This window comes from Strigops habroptila, chromosome 2, assembly GCF_004027225.2.
Source record: "Strigops habroptila isolate Jane chromosome 2, bStrHab1.2.pri, whole genome shotgun sequence".
NCBI classification, from domain to species: domain Eukaryota; kingdom Metazoa; phylum Chordata; class Aves; order Psittaciformes; family Psittacidae; genus Strigops; species Strigops habroptila.
In genome coordinates, this window is record NC_044278.2 from 56,859,303 (window position 1) to 56,878,829 (window position 19,527).

The following is a 19,527-nucleotide window of genomic DNA, read 5'->3' on the forward strand; positions in this document are numbered from 1 at the left end:
ATCAAGGGCAAAACACCTCATCTGTGTTCTCATGGGACATCCTGCGTGAGTGGAAAAGCTTTAGAACAAATACATGTAAAAGTCAGCACCAGTGGAAAACTGAGTAAGCTCCCTACAGCAGGTCTTCCCACATGCCTTGCAGACCGAGTCTGTGAAAAAGGAGTTTTGGAAAAAAGCATTTTGTGAGAAAGACCCACAGTAAATAAATCAAACATGTCTACTGCAAACAAACAATACTCTGACAAATAAAATTTACCATTCTCTCTTCTCATATTGACAATTTTCAGCAGCACAGCTGAAGCTCTGACACTGTTTCTCTTTAATACCTCCAAAGTAAGTCTGCAAAATAATAAATAATTTAACTAGTCAATTTATTTTTGATTCAAGTAATAAAATTTCACAGTTATAGGTGCTAAAAATCTTTCCTATCTGCAGCCTCATCCATTCCTCACAAGCTCCTCCATAATGCACCCTTAACAGGGCCTCATTTGCTCTGTGTAGTGGTTCTGAGGCTGTCTTGCCAATCCTTGCTGCTCGATGTTGACTCTAATAACTCTGGTGATGTTGCTTTTACTAGGTTCCAGAGAATTTTCTGCTTCAGGACTGTGCAAGCAACAGGGATGCGTTGGTGAGCTGGGAGTTGAAGCACTCTGTGACTGCTGAGTTTGACGCCTTGATGAACTCCAGGATGATGAAGTGGAGAATGAAGATGCTAGGAGAGAGCAGGTACTCTTTAGTGAGAGAAAATATTGACCCACCATGAGCTTGGATATAACAGTTCAACAGCCCCCCCAACACACACCCTGAAATTCATCATGCAACAAATGACTTCATGCCTATGGTAACAGCACTAGTCCTGTATAGAGGCTTTTCACTGCTTTCCTTTATGCTTTCATCCTCACAAGTTCAAACTACTCTGCTTTTCAGGTATTCTTACTTTCTAAGCTCATAGCTTTTATTATTCGCATGCCAGCTTTTGTTCTTACTCTTCCTTAGGAATCACCTTCCAGCCACTGCAGGGGACAGGGTCTGGGTCACGTGGACCTTTGTCTGACCCTGTAGAACCATGCTTATCTTCTCTGGTTTGCTATTAACAATACCGTGTCGCTGAAAAGTCAGTTTTTACAATCATATCAAATGAGACCACCAAGTACTAGGCACCTTCCTGGCACAAAAAGATGACAATCATAATGAATGGATGGCAAAAGATTGGAAGCTGGAGGAAAAATGAAAGAGAATAAAATAGGAAGAAACAAAGCAAAAAAACCATATACTCTATTTTGTTTCAAATATTTCTTAAGGGGGGATTTTTTGGTTTTAAAGGATTATGTAAGAAACACTTGTGCAGTAGAAGACAAAACTGTGGGAGGCATCTGAAGGCTAAAGATGAGATATGCAGGGCAGAGAAGGAACAACAGCACAGACTGAGTACATAGAGAGTACGAGATTTGAGTATGGTTAGTGTCAGGAATGGTGATCACCCACAGCTACCAATGAAAACTCTGAAGCTGAGGGTTTAAAAATCAAAAGCATGCCTTTAAAAATTGCCTTCTAAGTGCACAACATCAGCGCTTAGATACACAAAAGGAATGTTCTGATTCTTCTTGGGCACCCTAAGAGACAGGAATCCAGAGTTCATCTGTGTGAGGGTCAGGAAATTTCTTGGCAGTATCATATAAGCTGACAGTATCTGTCTGAAGTACAAAAACATCACCAGACTAAAACACTGAAAGGTATTGTGGCCATACTGCTACCCTGAATAAAATGGAAGATGCATTGTTAAATGAGTGCTCCCGACCACACGCAATTCACACTGTTTATTTTCTTTAGGCAGTGCACATGCCCTCTGTGTACTTTCCCAAGATGTTGAAAGAAACCATTCTGGTCTTGCTCCCTGAATCTGGAGAGGATTTCACTTTCTCTCTGCCCTCAGATACCCCAACACAGGCCTCCTACACCACTGGAACAGCACTTTCTTCTCTCACATGTCTCCATGTTTCATTCTTTATGGGGAAAGAGAGGGAAAGTTTAACATACTTTTTTTTCGATGAGTGAACAACCCTGACAGAAGAGTCGCTTTGGCCAAGTTGTAACACGGTATCAAGAGACAAACAAAAGCTAAATCTGGAGGCTGTTGGGGAGCCCTCAACAACACACAGCTGCAGTAAGTAACAGATGCAAGCATTGCTGAATTGACATCAACTGCTTATTAAACAAGCCATGACCAACAGATGGGAATACTGCTTCATTATGAGAGCCTTCTCCAAATGCTGAATGAACTATCTGGAAAATGACAATGGAAAACAAGTGGGTGCTAAAAATGTGAACTCCTACTGTGGGAAATCCAGCCAATCCACTAGACCGCCAGGTGCCACAGCTGCTACACTCTTGAACCCAATTCAGAGGGACTAGATTTGCCACAGAAAAGGACAGAAAATTATCATTTTCAAAGGTCTTCCACCGATCCCATATTGGCAGTTACAGTAATTATCAGTGTAATTGCTTCAAGTCACATCTCATTATAAATTTAAAAGGAGACTGGGGTTCCGTAAGCTATGATTTGCTAATGCATCAGGCAACACAGTCGATTGCTGTGTATTGCCTGTACTTCACTCTGAACTGTTTTCTGATTTAGGTTTTCACTAGATCACCATTTTGGAAAATCGACAAGGAAATCATGTGAAATGAACATTGATTTTAGGCATCACAGAACAGAGAAGACTAGGAAGACAGGAAGAATAATTTTTCTATAGAAACAAATATGTGTTTTTTAAAGTATCTATAAAAGCAATTATTGCAATAAACAATTATGGACTTGAGTATTTGTGATCTTGTTCAATCAAACAGTATTATTTGAGTCACCTAGACAAAGAATCATTTAGCTCAGTAACAGTCAGTGGGAATTTGCCAGGACTTCATTCACTCTTTTATAAACATACGGAGCTGACAAAATAAGAGCAGCAAGCATACACATTAAAATCATATTGTTTTAAATATAATAGTTCTGGAATAACTAAGACAAAATTACACATCAACTCAATAATGAAGCTAATATACACTAAATAACTAACACAATTACTTAATCTTTATTCACTTCCCTTGTTTCCCTGAGTGGGAACAATAGAAATGAGTTGCTGATTCTTCCTAACAATCAGGAAAACTTTAGCCGAGCACAAACCAAACCACAAACATTCCAAATGCTCCATTAGTTCACACAGGCCCCACAGCTCTGTGGAAATATGAGGCTTCATGGAAATACAAGGCTACATCAACCACCCATGTAAGAGCCATGTATCTGAATCCATGTTATCTTGGAGAGCACAAAAATCCATCTCTATCTTGGACAATGCTCATTCAAGTTTGAGAACCTACTTCCTCATATAACAGATGAATGTACACATGAAGTCAACAAAACCGTAGGAGGAAGTATTGATTAACACATGGAGTAGTTACAAAACACAACTCAATCAGATAATTAACCCAATCAGACCTGAGCCTTGGGCAGAAGGAAGAAACAATGCTAGGCAAATTTGTTTTCTCTATTCTTTTCACTCTTTAAAATGAAATCCAGTATTAACACAGTTAAAATAGATGTGTATGTCAGGGGCCAAGTAACACATTTGATATGGTTTATAAAATTATATACACAAAATGCTATGAAATCATTAGCATTGTTTGAAAATGGGACAAATACCTACACCTGAAGAGGGTAAATACACCATCATATACAGAGATTGGATAAAGATATATCTGATGAAACGCTGTGAGGACGACCATCTAGTCTTACTTAACATCTTCATCAGCAGTCTGACTGCCTCCCTTCTTATAAAAAACAGAAAGATATGTAAATAAATATATATTTAAGCAAACCAAAAAAAACATGAGATGAGGACAGGGCACTCTTTTTAGAATGTCTGACCTGCATACCTTAAAGTCTTGTTAGAGGTTTGATGGAGTACTATGAGATTACTTGGTAAGCCTAGGCATGATTAAAGTACATAGCCACTGCTCTCGTTTAATCTTTCCTTCAGCCTGCATGGAATCAGTAACAGGATTTGCTGATCACATTAGCATTATTTCCCGTTTACTCAGCATCTGCATCTCAGATATCCAAGATATCCAAGAGGGAGGAGTCTGGGATAACTGAGCATTTCCAGTGAAGCAGCCCTGCCTGTGGGAAGCCATGGTCTCTCACACAGCTGCAGGACAAACTCAGCACCTCCGCTCTCATACAATTCTGACCAGGCCACTCCTAAAATGCAGTGGCATCATAATACTCACTATAAGCAATGTAAATGGAATTTGCAGACAATCTTTAAAATCATAGAATCATAGAATTATAGAATCATAGAATGGTTAGGGTTGGATTTCTCGTAGGCCTCCTTCAGGTATAAAACATGAGTGAGTATACAGAAGAAAGTTCAGAGGAGCCAAGTTGACTGACAACCTGATGATTGAGTGAATGATCCACTACTTCTTGAAGTAAATAAATAATGAGGATGTTGTAAACATTTAAAATAATACAAGAAGGTATAACTAGTATGTATCGATAAAAATCGTCTTATCTTTCCAGTGCATGAGAATAGGATATCTAAAATGAAGAGCTGACTGTGGCATGTAATGGCATACCTCCACTAGCCCAGGTCTCTACTGCAGAGTGACAGGAAGTATAGATGCAGATGTCAGCTTTATTTGAGCTAGCTTAGACACTAAAATCAATTTACCCTCTGAAGCACTGAGCTCCATATGCAATAATTTAATGGCTGCAATATAGATATAACATTATTCTAACAAGTATCAAACAGTAGAGGCACTGAAATATATACTCTGCTTACAAGCAGGTACTAAGGTTGGTATTATTGCATATTCATTGCTACTACAAATGTTAGGAAAATTAAGGCAGCATCTTCTGGAACATGCTTTATTCAGTTCTTCATTTGCTGTGGAAACACATGCTGAGAACCATCAGTGTGAAGAATGATTTCCAAAGGAGGTGAAAGAAACTCATCACATAGGACACAGCAAAGCATACTGGCCTAGCACCCAGAAATGGAGAAACCAGGTTCCTTGTGTGGGGATTAACTAAGGGGCCATCAGATCTGTTTAATCCCTAATATTTATAATTTTCCATAGCTACTTCTTTACCTCTAAATTCTTCCTCATTTCTAGGCAGTGAATTTCTTCCTCTCTGCTTTACTTCCCTTCTGGAGACAAACAAAAGGTCATCAGAGTCTGACATCTTCTCCCAGGGATCTCTTTTTTCTACTGGTCTCCTCTTTTTCTTTTTTCTCTTATCTTCTTTCACAATACTTTTCTTTGCTTCTTCTCCTCCTTCATCTTCCACAGATGAGTGAGGATAGGGCTTTGTGGTCTCTCTGTCCAGGCTAGAAAATCAGACAACTAAATTCACTAAGGTAAAAGCACACATATCTTACACTATTTTAAATTCTTCTTTACATGACACAGATTTCACCTTTTCCCACATCTCACAGTACTGACAAGTGAAGGACTTATCACACTCTTGACCAGTTGACATGGCTATAAATATCTTGAAATTCAGTTTCCCTTTTATTTATAAAATAAGTAAAGAATAGCCTAAAACTGAGCCTGAACCTTAGTTCTGTCTACCTCTTATGACTCCAAAAAGAATTTGGGGAATAATTGTCTTTAATGGTGTAGGCCAAGAGCATGTAGTGTTTTACTTTGCATATTTAATTTGTCAGTTACATTTGCAGAATGCTTTTTCTGCCATAATTATTTCTTTCCATTGTGACTGCAGAAAACTTCCCTAAACAGATGCTAGCAAAAAGCAAAAGGCAAATATTCTGTATTAGTAAGCACATTGTCAGGGACTGTGTTCTCAAATCTTACACAGCAATTTACTGTAAAGAGTTATAGATCCAAGAAGCAGGAAACTTCAAAGATTCTAAACTATAAAAGCTCAACAGTACCAGGCTTCTACCATTAGTTCTTGGAAGAGACTAAAAATTCAGCAGCACCGGACATGACACATGATGTAGAAAAAGATGGAAATAAATATATTGACGTAGATGATAAAGTTGCAAATGTGCAAAAGAAGGTGCCGTGATTCTGGCAGCAAATTGCAGAATGTTGCGGATCAGTAGTTGTTATTGAGGTTTTTATTGGCACACCAATGCACTTCATCCGAATACCTGTGGGTAAGGTCTATGTTGCTTATATGCTAAAAATTAGTATGTATGTAGGTTATCCAATGCCAACAGAGGACCCTGGAAATCCCAAAGGCTCAAATATGTGCAGTTCAGGGATGTAAGTGAGTAAGTTAAAAGAGTCTGGGTTTCAGATGCTCAGCTCTCTTCATCATTAGCCATTTTACACATTTCACTGCACTCTGCACTATAAATCTTGACATATAGTATACATCCATGGAGCCAAAGCACCCAAATTCCACTCTCAGAGCTTCCAAATGCTCAAAGTATTACAGCTCTGAGTCCCACAATGTCCCTCTGTGTATCTGGGCCTTGGTGTCTTTAAAACACTAGTAATCAGATGTAAGCAGTACTATTTAAAATAATATTGTTTGGAGGCACTTCTCATGTTCCTTTAATGGGGTAATTTGAGGACAATCTGAATAGTGCTATCCTCAAAACCAGACATTTTGCAGTAAAAACATTGTCATTTCAAATACGGCAGTTTGTTTCTCAAATCTATGAGTGCTGCAAGAAAAAAACAGGAACAAGGTAGTAAAAACTTCAGACCTTAGAACAATCTTAAGATATGGGTGTGCTCAAAGACTATGATTGAAAAATTTATGTTTTATTCCAGGTCATGCTAAAAACTGGTTTAGTTTGATTTACAGGGGATAAAATGAACACCTTAACTGAGAGTCCATTATTTTGTGTTGTGGCAACAATATAGTTCAGAATATTTTACTTAGATTTCACTAATTGTGTTTCAGTCATCTGCTATACAAACTGGCCAATGCATTTACAACCAAATCGGAGTTTACTAGCTGGAAACACTATATAGAAATTCATAATTAATATAACTTGAATATGCAGTTTCATATACTATTTGACCCAGAGATCTGCCAGATTTGATATCACTTCATCTAAAATGTAGATCTAATGACTACATTTATTTCTTTTTGCAAAGATTTCATGCATTCATTTCAGTCAGTTCTCCAAAGAATTCCTCTGTTTGCCAATGAATAACTCAATTTTCTCATAATTTGCACATAACAAAGGAAAGCCAGCTTGCCAATAAAGACTGTTTGGAGAATGAATATCAAATTTTATATTAAAGCACTCAGTCATGAAAAAAAGCATGTAGAATGGAATCCACTTTTATTGTTTATGCATTTAGTTGCATCTTTTCTTAATAAGGTACCTCATTTAGAATATAATGCAACTCAGTGGAAGGGAAATACTTCTACTGATTTTGCTGGGACTCAACTCAATTATATACCTGCCTCTTTTCAGCTGATTGTATTAAGCAGGAAACCATGGTGTTCAGGCTTACTCTTCAGTGAAAAGAGGCTACCTACTACCATGCAGGTGATCTGGTCTGGAAAAAGGCGTTGTTGTATTTTCAGGTATGGAAATCTGCTCAGTAATTTCAAACTCATTTTGGTATTGGAGATATTCATTTGTTTATGTGCTATGGCTGCAAGCTGGCAGAAGAGCAAGTTTCAAACTGCACTGGAATAACTTCTAGAAAATGTGTGGGAAACAGGGCTTGAATCAGTGTTGCTTTTTCATTCCATCATTCTCAAGGAATCCATACATCAGCCCACAACTTGTACACTCATCCACTGTTTTTAGATGTAGTCTTTCACACTGCTCATCATATTAGAACATTTGAAAAAATGAAGAACTTCTAAAATTGCCTTTGAAGATGGGATTTGTCCTCTTCATGCAACCTCTTGGGAAGACATCTCCCATGATGGAGGTTATACAATTCTTTGGCAGCAGTGCCCGTAACTATGTTGACATACATGGAAGAGGAAACCCTTCAGTCTAGAATCCCTATGGGATGTCAGAGCAGATGGAAGACTTAAAACAAAAGTGTATGTCACAAAATGTGAAACTGTGCAGCTCCTTAAGGGAAGAGGCTATGGACGATAAAGGATGGGTTCAAAAAAGGAACTGCACAAACTCATAGAAGAAAGGTCTATCAAGGCTGTTTAATGCAGAGACCCTAATTCCACTTCAGAAAAATCCTCGAATCACAAACTGCTGGAGGATGGAAATGTATAGTGGATAAATATCCCTATATGACTGTTCTGATCTTCTTCTACTTTGTAAGATTTGTTTGTAGCTACCAGAGATTGTTGGTGCTCTGAAGGTTATTAACAATCCGATGCTATTTCAAATGGATTAAACTAGAACTTAATACAAGATGACCTACAAGCACTTCGAACCACTGCACATTCAGCACACACTTCACACCAGAAAAATGTTACTCCTGCTGTGCGTAAGTTCTGCACAACTTTAGTAGGAGCTCATATTCATCCTACATGGTCTCTCCCCCTCATTCCCCAGATTTAAGCCCACTAGAAGATCCAGTATCTTAGAAACAACTTGCACTTCAATGCACAGCTTTATATCACAATAAATATTTTAAAAGAAAAATAAGGTCTACAACAAACAGAAAACCCATTTCAACCTTTCAACAATCCTCTAACACCTTCCTGAGGCTAAGCTTCAAACCATCTCACCCCACCAATGTTTCCAAAATAAAAATAGGACAATAAATTGCCAGATAATAAAATGGTAGGACGGACAGTTAATGGTCTTCTGCTTCATACACTTGTGGGTCAAATCACTTGGTTGCATGCGTAGAGCAAGCCTATTCACAACTGTTGTTAGAGTACTACATATGGAAATCTTGACAGCATAGTTGAACCCAAAGTACAACATTTAGGATTCACGCAAAATAACTTTTATATTTTTAGATTCAAACATACTCACATCATATAATCCACCATCTGCACCATTCTTATGTACCGGCAGGAAAAAGCATACTTCATTTGGCTGATTTTAATAAGCCCACTTCTTACACAGTGTTCCTGCAATAATACAATCAACATTCACCTAATTAAAATCAAAATCTCAGAAACAATGAGAGATGTATGTATAAAAAGTCAGCAGTTTTAGTGTAAGTGTAATCAGCCTCTAAATAAAGATAAAAGTTTCAAGTACAAATGTACAATTTCTGCACTATGAAAAACGCAGTAAAATTATCATGATGGCTTGCAAACAAACAAACAAACAAACAAACAATTAAATAAATTGAGGACTATAGTGACCATGATAAAACTCCGTATGTTTCTCATTTTAGCAGCATGGAGCTTGTGAAAGCCACCAAATGGATCATAGGGGAAAGAACTGAGCATGATTTAAGAAGAAATTATCTGACAGAATTGCTTGGTTCATGTCTATTACACGAGCTCTTCACTGATTGAGCTCATAAATCTGATTTGCTTTGGCTACCTGGAGATAGGGATTGAAACAGTGAGTTCATTAGCCTGAAAAATTGTATCTGCCTTATCAAAAATTGAACAATGGTAATATCATTGCCAAATTGGTATAATCTTCTAGGTTTGCTTACTTTCCTGTTGTTGAACATCAGAATTGTGTAGAGTTTGTCACCTATTTCCATCCTCTTTGGTGTTGCTATGACAATGGCAGGCACATAATATTCATTTCCTGTCTGTGTCCCAGTTCTGGCAAACACATAGTCTCCAACCTGCACATCAGGAAAGCATCAGTTTGCAAGAACTGCGTAACTTGTGAGTTTTACAAGACATAAAAGGTGAATATGAAGATATTTTTACAGGAATAATCATTCTAACATGCTCCCATGCTTTAATATGGATCTTTCAAAGGCAAGAACTTGGCCCTTGCACGTACCAATCGCTCGCAATTTCCACTGAATCAGGGAGAGAGCATAAAGCAAAAATGAATGACAGAGCCCTACTAAATGTACCAGGGCTCAACAAGCAAGCCAAACTGAATGAGGAAACTCTTACAACTCTTAATTCCCTTGGACTTTATGCAAATTTATACATATTCAATGAGGTTTTAAACCAACCTTGGGAATTTTAAAGAACTCTGTATATAACTGACCTATAAAAAATTATTTTAAAAAATGAACATAGAAGTCACAATTTTCTATCAAATTCTGCAGATCTTTTCCAGAGTTGGATGTTCCCCTTACAGAATACCACGAGCTTCTGGATCAGGATTTGCCTTCATTTCAAACAGAAGAAAAAGGCATGTCCCTAGTTTTAGGTGTAAGAAAGGAGTTACAAAAACACTTCTTGTATTCAAAACAGCTGTATCCATTCTGTGTCCTTTCTGTATCTATCACTTCCCTCATGTAAAGTCAGAATCACCTGAAAAAACAACTGTGATTATGGATAGTCAGCTGATAAATTTTAAATAAAACCAGAAATGGAACAAGATATTTTTTTCCATTACTGTTATTTGCCTTAGTATGAGTTTGTTTGCTGGATTTAAAATATGCTGTGAAAAACAAATGGTTATATCCTGCTATGCATCACATTGTGTATAAAAGGCTCTCCTTTATTTGTAATCCCTGTGCTAGGAAACAATCATTCTGCTAGTAAAAAGTGCACCTTTCTTCCATAGGTAGGCAAATATTCATTTTTTATAAAGAAAATAATATAGAATTCTAATAAACAAAGGACTAGGATTACAATGGAAACAAGCTCCAAACAAAAAATAGCATGTTGAAAATAGCATGATATTACTATCACTAAAAACTCTTCTTTAAAATAAATAGGTGTATTTAAAAGATTTTTTTTTTTAAATCTATCCTTTATTCTATGTGTGACCAAATGAATAAAATTAAACATGCGTATTTGCTGTTGTAAAAAACCACGATTTTTCACCTGCAAATATGGGCATGGCATAGCACCTCCCACAGGCAAAATGAACTTCACAGGTACAGCACAGGTCTCCCCATTGTTTAAGTCAACAAGTGCACAGGTAGAACTGATATTCTTTATCACAGTTCCTAGAAAACAACATCATTGAGGTCAAATGCACCTATACTATACACTCTTCATTTTCATTTAGCTAAGGTAAGCTGTGGCAGGGCAATAGGGACATTTGTACCTAAGAAAAAAATAGTCTTAGTAACCATTCTTAATAATGCCATAAAAGTAAATCAAGGAATGATTTTCAAGCCCAGGACTGAAATGTGTAAGTTGATCTGGTGGGTGATAGTTGACATAATGAAACTATTTCCACAGTTAAAAATAAGTAATTAAAAAAACCCACAAACATACAAGTAAAGGTAACACAAAAATAAAAACACACACACAAGATTTTTTTTATGAAACAAAACAACATGATTTTACCTACTGATCTTTCTGACTCAAAACTCAACAAAAAGGCAGAAGCATTTAGTGAATTATTCGAACACATGCAAAAGCTTGTTTTTCCCAAACACTCAACAGAAACATTTAAGGGAAACATCAAAGGGGAATAGGTTGATACTCCTGGATACTCATTTGAAAGGATTTCCTTCTGCACTTTTCTTGTATAAACGCATCTAACTTTACAAAATATGTCTTTTTATAAATGTATATATGTGCATACACAAGATATACATTCTTTTTTCATGTATATGCACATGTAATATTAAATTTGATTAAGGTAGAAGTAGCTAATTATGAGCAAAACTAATGTTTTATCAGAATTAAGAAACTCTAAACAATATTTAAAAAGTGGACAAAAATATATACCTGGATAATAAAATCCTGTGACATCTGATCTTGCAATCACCTTTTGGCTTTTATGAGTCACAAATACTTGGCCTTTTTTGGGTTTTTTAGATTTTGACTTCACAGTTTCTTCTTCAAGTCTCTGTAATTTAATACGATTATTTTTTCCACAACAGTTAAGTCAGTCAGCCTCAATCTATCCTTTGGAATTAACTAAAAATTTAGGCAATGTAATATTATGACCTCTGCAGACAATTCACAGTAAACTGGAATTATTTTAAACACTGAAGATAGTTATAAGCAGAGGAAACAATGCTACAGAAGGTACTCATGGATAAGATCACCCAAGAGTTTTCACTGTAAAATCCTGTTTTACATGATCATAACAATACTTATATTTTCAAGCATTCAAGCAGAAATTTACCTTGATGAATTATGGCTCTGGCTGCCACTTTCCTAGAAAAAAATTCAATTCTTTTTCAAGGATGAGGTAAAGAAAAATCAACTGATTTGGCAGAATAAGTGAAGGTGCTATACACATTTAATTTTATGTAGATAGGTGAGTCTTCATAGTAATCTTAATTTCATTAAAAGTACCTCACTGTACAGAATGGCTGATTAAAAAATCAAATATGGAATCAAAATTAAAAAAAAAAAATGAATCTTGAAGTGTCTGAAAAGAATAAGTTACAAACTATAAATTCCAAATTAAAATTTTCAGCACTTCCAAAACATTCCAGCTTAGCAAAATATTACACCACAGTTTCCAGAGCTGCCACTGCCCATCATTCAGCCCTGCTAGTTTGGGTTCTTCATAGACTAATTGTCCTCCTTGTGGCACAGCTTCACAGACTACAGCTAATGTAATGTACCACATCCATACAGAACACTGGAGCTTACTGCTGAATTGCTCATAAATAAGCCTGGGGGACCACACACCGGATGGTAAGAATAGAAATACCAATGCAGCTTGCTTGCTGTGGACCGACCCAACTCCTAGTTGAAGTCAGTGACTGCGATTAGTAGTAATTGAATGAAGAATGCAAAAAGCATGATGAATCTCACACCACAACTGAGGCAGGGGGCTGTGGGAAACACAGTATGTGAAAAATAGTCAAAGACTCACAAAAAACAAGTGGGTCTGTGTAAAAATATATTGTTGGGCTGCCTGATCTTCTGCATACCTGACTTTACAGTCACCATAGTCTTTTATCTTAAAACCTTTTATATAGAATCATAGAATCATAGAATCATAGAATCGTAAGGGTTGGAAAGGACCTTAAGATCATCTAGTTCCAACCCCCCTGCCATGGGCAGGGACACCTTGCCCTAAACCATGTGGCTCAAGGCTCTGTCCAACCTGGCCTTGAAGACCGCCAGGGATGGAGCATCCACAACCTCCCTGGGCAACCCATTCCAGTGCTTCACCACCCTCACTGTAAAGAACTTCTTCCTTATATCTAATCTAAACTTCCTCTGTTTAAGTTTGAACCCATTACCCCTTGTCCTACCACTACAGTCCCTAAGGAAGAGTCCCTCCCCAGCATCCTTGTAGACCCCCTTCAGATACTGGAAGACTGCTATGAGGTCACCACGCAGCCTTCTCTTCTCCAGGCTGAACAGCCCCAACTTTCTCAGCCTGTCTTCATATGGGAGGTGCTCCAGCCCTCTTATCATCCTCGTGGCCCTCCTCTGGACTTGCTCCAACAGCTCCATGTCCTTTTTATGTTGAGGACACCAGAACTGTACGCAGTACTCCAAGTGGGGTCTCACAAGAGCAGAGTAGAGGGGCAGGATCACCTCCTTCGACCTGCTGGTCACGCTTCTTTTGATGCAGCCCAGGATACGGTTGGCTTTCTGGGCTGCAAGTGCACACTGCCGGCTCATGTTAAGCTTTTCATCAACCAACACCCCCAAGTCCTTTTCTGCAGGGCTGCTCTGAATCTCTTCTCCGCCCAACCTGTAGCAGTGCCTGGGGTTGCCCCGACCCAGGTGTAGGACCTTGCACTTGGCTTGGTTAAACTTCATAAGGTTGGCATCGGCCCACCTCACAAGGGTGTCAAGGTCCCTCTGGATGGCATCCCTTCCCTCCAGCGTATCAACCGAACCACACAGCTTGGTGTCATCGGCAAACTTGCTGAGGGCGCACTCAATCCCACTGTCCATGTCACCGACAAAGATGTTGAACAGGACCGGTCCCAACACCGATCCCTGAGGGACACCACTCGTTACAGGTTTCCAACTGGACATCGAGCCATTTACCACAACTCTTTGCGTGCGGCCATCGAGCCAGTTTTTTATCCACCGAGTGGTCCATCTATCAAATTGATGTCTCTCCAATTTAGAGACAAGGATGTCATGTGGGACAGTGTCGAATGCTTTGCACAAGTCCAGGTAGATGACATCAACTGCTCTGCCGCTGTCCATCAGTTCCGTGGCTCCATCATAGAAGGCCACCAAATTGGTCAGGCAGGATTTCCCCTTAGTGAAGCCATGTTGGCTGTCACCAACCACCTCATTGTTTTTCATGTGCCTTAGCATGTTTTCCAGGAGAAACTGTTCCAAGATTTTGCCAGGCACAGAGGTGAGACTGACTGGTCTGTAGTTCCCCGGGTCTTCCACCTTCCCCTTCTTGAAAATGGGGGTTATATTACCCTTCTTCCAGTCATTGGGAACTTCACCTGACTGCCAGGATTTTTCGAATATGATGGACAGTGGCTTAGCAACTTCATTCGCCAGCTCCTTCAGGACCCGTGGATGGATTTCATCAGGCCCCATGGACTTGTGCACGTTCAGGTTCTTAAGATGGTCTCGAACCTGATCCTCTCCTACATTGGGCCTAAGGTCTTCGTTCTCACAGTCCCTGCATTTGCTTTCCAAGACTTGGGTTGTGTGGTCAGAGCATTTGCTGGTGAAGACTGAGGCAAAGAAGTCATTAAGAACCTCAGCCTTCTCCAAATCCATGGTAGCCAGTTCTCCTGATAGCTTCTGGAGAGGGCCTACATTGTCCCTAGCCTGTCTTTTATTTGCTACGTATCTATAGAATCCTTTCCTGTTATCTTTTACATCCCTTGCCAAACTTAATTCTAGCTGGGCCTTAGCTTTCCTAACCTGGTCCCTAGCTTCTCGGGCAATGCTCCTGTATTCTTCCCAGGCCGCCTGTCCTTGCTTCCACCTTCTATAAGCTTCTTTTTTCCCTCTAAGTTTCCTCAGCAGCTCCTTGTCCATCCATGGAGGTCTCCTGGCCCTCCTGCTGCACTTTCTTCTAGTCGGGATGCAACACTCTTGAGCACGTAGCAGGTGATCCTTGAATATCAGCCAGCAGTCTTGGGCCCCCCTGCCCTCTAGGACTGTATCCCATGAAACCTTACTAAGGAGGTTCCTGAAGAGGCCAAAGTCTGCTTTCTTGAAGTCCAGGGCAGTGAGCTTGCTGCACGCTCTTCTCACCGTCCTGAGGATCTCAAACTCAACCATCTCATGATCACTAGAGCCAAGGCTGCCCTGGAGCGTTACATTTCCAACCAGTCCCCCCCTGTTGGTGAGCACAAGGTCCAGCATGGCACCTCTCCTCGTCGGCTCCTCTACTGCTTGAAAGAGGAAGTTGTCTTCCACACAATTAAGGAACCTCCTGGATTGCTTGTGCCGGGCCATACCGTCCCTCTCACATTAAAATATATGGAGTCTCAGTGTTATTTGTCTTTAAAGTAAATCATGTTCCTGAATCCTTTTTTTTCTAGATGAAAGAATTTCTTCCCATTAAGGGCATTTCTCTTACAGAAGTTTAGAGAGAATCAGCGTATTGCATGGATATGTTAGAATGTGACAGAACATTTCACATTTTGCTTTCCTGAAAAAATTAAGAAAACTGATGACATAGCAACATTTGCTTTGTTGTTGAAAAGTCTAATTCCAGTATTTTTGTAATCCCAGTATTTTCATAAGTACATTTTAATAATCCTTGAGAATAACATTATAATTTATATTTACTGCAACAATTGCAAATTTATTCTTGAAAAAGTCTATTTTCTCCATACTGTTCACAATAATGTTTCTCAACACAAATTATAAGCAAGGGCAATGTTAGATAAATCAGTTTCCCCATTAATTTTTAAAATACATATTTATTAGCCTACGTGGTAAACAATTTGCAAGCACCCATCTCATATACAGTTTCTTTGAATCATAAAAACACACAGCTTGAAATCTCAAACTCTTACACAGATCTAAACAGTGTTCTGAAAAACAGCTATAACTCAGACTCCTAAACACCCCTGCTTGCCAGGGTATGTATGACCTGCTTCCTTGTCTGATGTCATTTATCTTCCTGATAAGATATGTTTTGTTTGGTACTCGATTTTCCATAGTAATGATGGGAAAGATAGGAATAACTAAATTGTTTGTTCTCAGTTTCACTATAACTGTCACAAACTTTTTTTCCAATCTCTCATGCAAAAGTCCTAAACAGTCCTAAAAAAAGTCCTAAGAATAAGCAAGACAAACACAAAAAAGGCAAAGAGGTATTTTAGATGGGAGATCTGTGGGGGTTTTCTTGTTTATTCTTTACCCCTATAGAACATAAACTGTACCAACAGTTCTGTTTTTCAGAATCAGTCTGAACCAGAGGCTCCTCACAGCACTTAACTGCCTGCTTGAAGCGCAACCTGACAAAGGCTGATTTGAGTGGAGACATACAGCTCCACAGACACAAAAAGGCATTTGGGTAAACCATTTACTTAATTCCTCAGGCTCCAAAGGGACAGCTGCTGATGAATATTTATTATCAACTAATTTGTAATGCTTGACTAATAACTTGGGCAACTTCCAGCACTCTGCATTAATCCAAACACTAAAGGCTGCACAAGCATTCACAATGAGGATGCCGAGTCCTGCAGAATTCAGGTGGCTCAGAAATACTGTCAAAATTCAAATCCATCTCTTCTTCCTCTCACACAGCCTTCAGGTGTTCAGCATGATTGACCCAGACACTGTCAGAGTGCCCATTTCTGAGATATCATTCTCCAGTACTTTTATTACTGATTAGCCCTGATTCTCAGGGATTTTCACCCTGATTAGCTCTGCTTCTGTTGAAGGCAAGGCATTAAACCACATGAAGTGAAGGAGACTTTGTTTACCTCTGCCAATACCTGATGCATTTTTAAATTCCTTTTCAAAAATATTAGATTTTGCTATACTTTTCTACTTTTCTGTAAGTAAGAATGGATAGGAAGACTACCTGCAGATCTCCATGTATCTTGTCTCTAATGTTGGCTTTTCACAATCCTGACACCTCCAGAGCCAAGCAACCACTGCTCTTCCCTGGCTCTCAGTGGCAACAAGCTTGTTCTGTGTAGACAACAGTCCAGTTTTATGAAAGAGCTTAACTTGCAGATACACAATATCTGTCCAGCAGGTTACTTCACTGATGACAATGGAAAATTTGACCAAACATTTCTAGATAATTATAATTTTGTTGTTGTTGCACTATTTGGGATGCTTCTTTTCCCTTTTCTCCCTAAAGATTTACAAGAACAACTGCAGGCGAAGCCAAGCTATTTAGGAAACATGAATGCAAAAAAGGTATCAGCAGACAGTGATTAGTGATCCTTAAACAGTGAGGAAGAATGAGAAGTGTAAGAAATAGAACATCAGGAAATAGAAGAAACTGACGTGAGAGATCCAGAATTTCCATTCTTGTAAAGAATCAAATCCCAGTTATAAATATTTCATTTGGAATAGTGAAATCAGTTACATATGAAATACATTTTTCAGAAAGAACAGACTCAGTGAGCCACTAGAGGTCCCTTTCTACCCAAATAAACATGCTTTATGAAACACATTATGTTTATTAACTATTTTAAGGGGGTTTTTATTCCCATGGTGACCATTCAGCACAGCCACAAAGAAGAGTAAGCCTTGATCATTTGAGCTCATCCTAAGGGAAACATGGTACTTTAAAAAGTATATTCGTAATGAGAATTAATCCTTAGCAATGAATGCAGCTTTATTCCTCTGCAGGATCTGAATTCCATTCATATGCAGAAACAGAAATATTTAGTATGAGAGGAAATGTTCTCCATCATTCTCAAAGGCCAGATTATAATACAGGGGAAAGAAATACTCTATGTGAAAATCTCAGTAATTAACAGAATGCACCAAACGATCCTGGAAGCTATCATGCTTGCAGAACAGTAATGCCATGACCCCAGTAAACCTGAGGTTGTCTAATGAGAAGTGGGTAGGGCATCCTGGACAATTCCCTTTACTAGGTAACATCATGTTGCAAGCAGCTTTATAATTCAGTGAGAAAAAACATGATAAGAAATGATGGCTGACTGTTAAGGAATTGAGTAAACTGAGTATAATACAGTCTAATATTATATACCCAATCAGGTAATCATCACTGTTCAGTGTTTTAGATTTTGCTTGATAATAACTACATGCTCATTTCCCAAAGCATTTACTTCTTCCATCACTAGAGGTCTTCAGTCATCTCACAGCCCTGTGCAGACAGGTATCCACTTCATCCTCCAATAGGGCAGACACTGGCATACCTTGCCTTTCACAGATACATGCAAACCTAGCAGCCTGAACACAACTCCCAGAGAAGGTCAGAGCACAGAGGGAGGATAACCAGGCCATTAATTCAGTTGTAGGCTTAAACATAAAGCTTTCATAGCAAGGACATCCAAAAAGGATTACTAATACTTTCAAGAAGTTGTGTAGGTAATTAAGAACCCTTAAAAGCTAAAAACTAAGTGGGTGTATTTTTAATTTATTGGGAAAAAAAAAAAAAAAGGCAGGAAATGTAAGACTGCTTTGTTGAGTAGACTTCCAGGATAATTGTGATTTTTCTACCATCTCACAATCGCAATTTTCATTCAGCGCAGTATCAGCTATTTCCTTGCTGTAATGTATTTCAGCTGGCAGTTTATTTTCTTATACTCATTTTGTAGATAGACATCACAGTTGGAAAAACCTTCGACAGCATTTTTAAAAGGCTCCCTTTTTTTTTTTCACTGTTCTTTCTACCACATAAACAGAACTCTAATTACATCTGCATTTCTGCCTCTCACTCTTAATGCCTTTCAGTTGCAGATTAGCAGTTACTGAAGATGGTACTCTGATTAGGCTCCTAAAGCAGGTTGACTCAGGATAAGTGATTGCACAATGTTAATCACATCATGTCTGAGAGCACATATTGGTTGTTTCAAGGCAACAGTAAAATCACAGTCAACAAATGAAACGTGAACATGTTTCTGCTGCTCTTATATTGGGACATTATATGACAGAGGTAAAATAATAATCAAAATAGCTGCATTAGCAATGTAATACTTTCAGACTAATGTAAAATAAAACAAGATCATCTGGTTTTTGAAGACATTAAAATGTTTTCAAATGTACAGTCTTAATGGAAAAAAAATCTCAAAAACTACAGAAAACTTAATGTGATCCTTTCCATAATCACTTATTTTCACAGCCTGTGCTATCATAATATATCTTATTAAATTTAACAACAATATTTTATAACTTATGTCATAGAATGTAAAATTGTGAAATCTCAGCTCATTGTGAAAATTATTGTTGATCTTGGTGAAAACAGAGGTATACCTCAGTCAAGAAGTGTCAAATAAAACAAAATATTTTTGTTATACTCTGGTAAGCAGAGGATATGGATACTTGGCATAATTTACAGTTGTAATTTCAATTGTACATTCCCATTCATTACTGAGTTTAAGTCTGTACTGTTCTCCTTTGAGTTTCACTTATCTTACCTCTTCAAATTAACATATGTG

At 38.3% G+C, this 19,527-nt stretch overlaps 1 protein-coding gene across 1 annotated transcript in view; it reads right to left on the reverse strand.

Annotated features, from left to right (window-relative positions):
- Positions 1-307: 307 nt before the first annotated feature.
- VWA3B (von Willebrand factor A domain containing 3B) overlaps positions 308-19,527 on the reverse strand; it is a 68,518-nt gene continuing 49,298 nt past the window's right edge. The window contains exons 23-28 of the mRNA XM_030477523.1: positions 11,756-11,876; positions 10,898-11,022; positions 9,592-9,729; positions 8,952-9,049; positions 5,146-5,384; positions 308-712 (exon numbers count right to left, since the gene is read on the reverse strand). Of these exons, the coding sequence (XP_030333383.1) occupies positions 474-712; positions 5,146-5,384; positions 8,952-9,049; positions 9,592-9,729; positions 10,898-11,022; positions 11,756-11,876 (960 nt within the window). The 3' untranslated portion in view covers positions 308-473. The remainder of the gene's footprint in view (positions 713-5,145; positions 5,385-8,951; positions 9,050-9,591; positions 9,730-10,897; positions 11,023-11,755; positions 11,877-19,527) is intronic.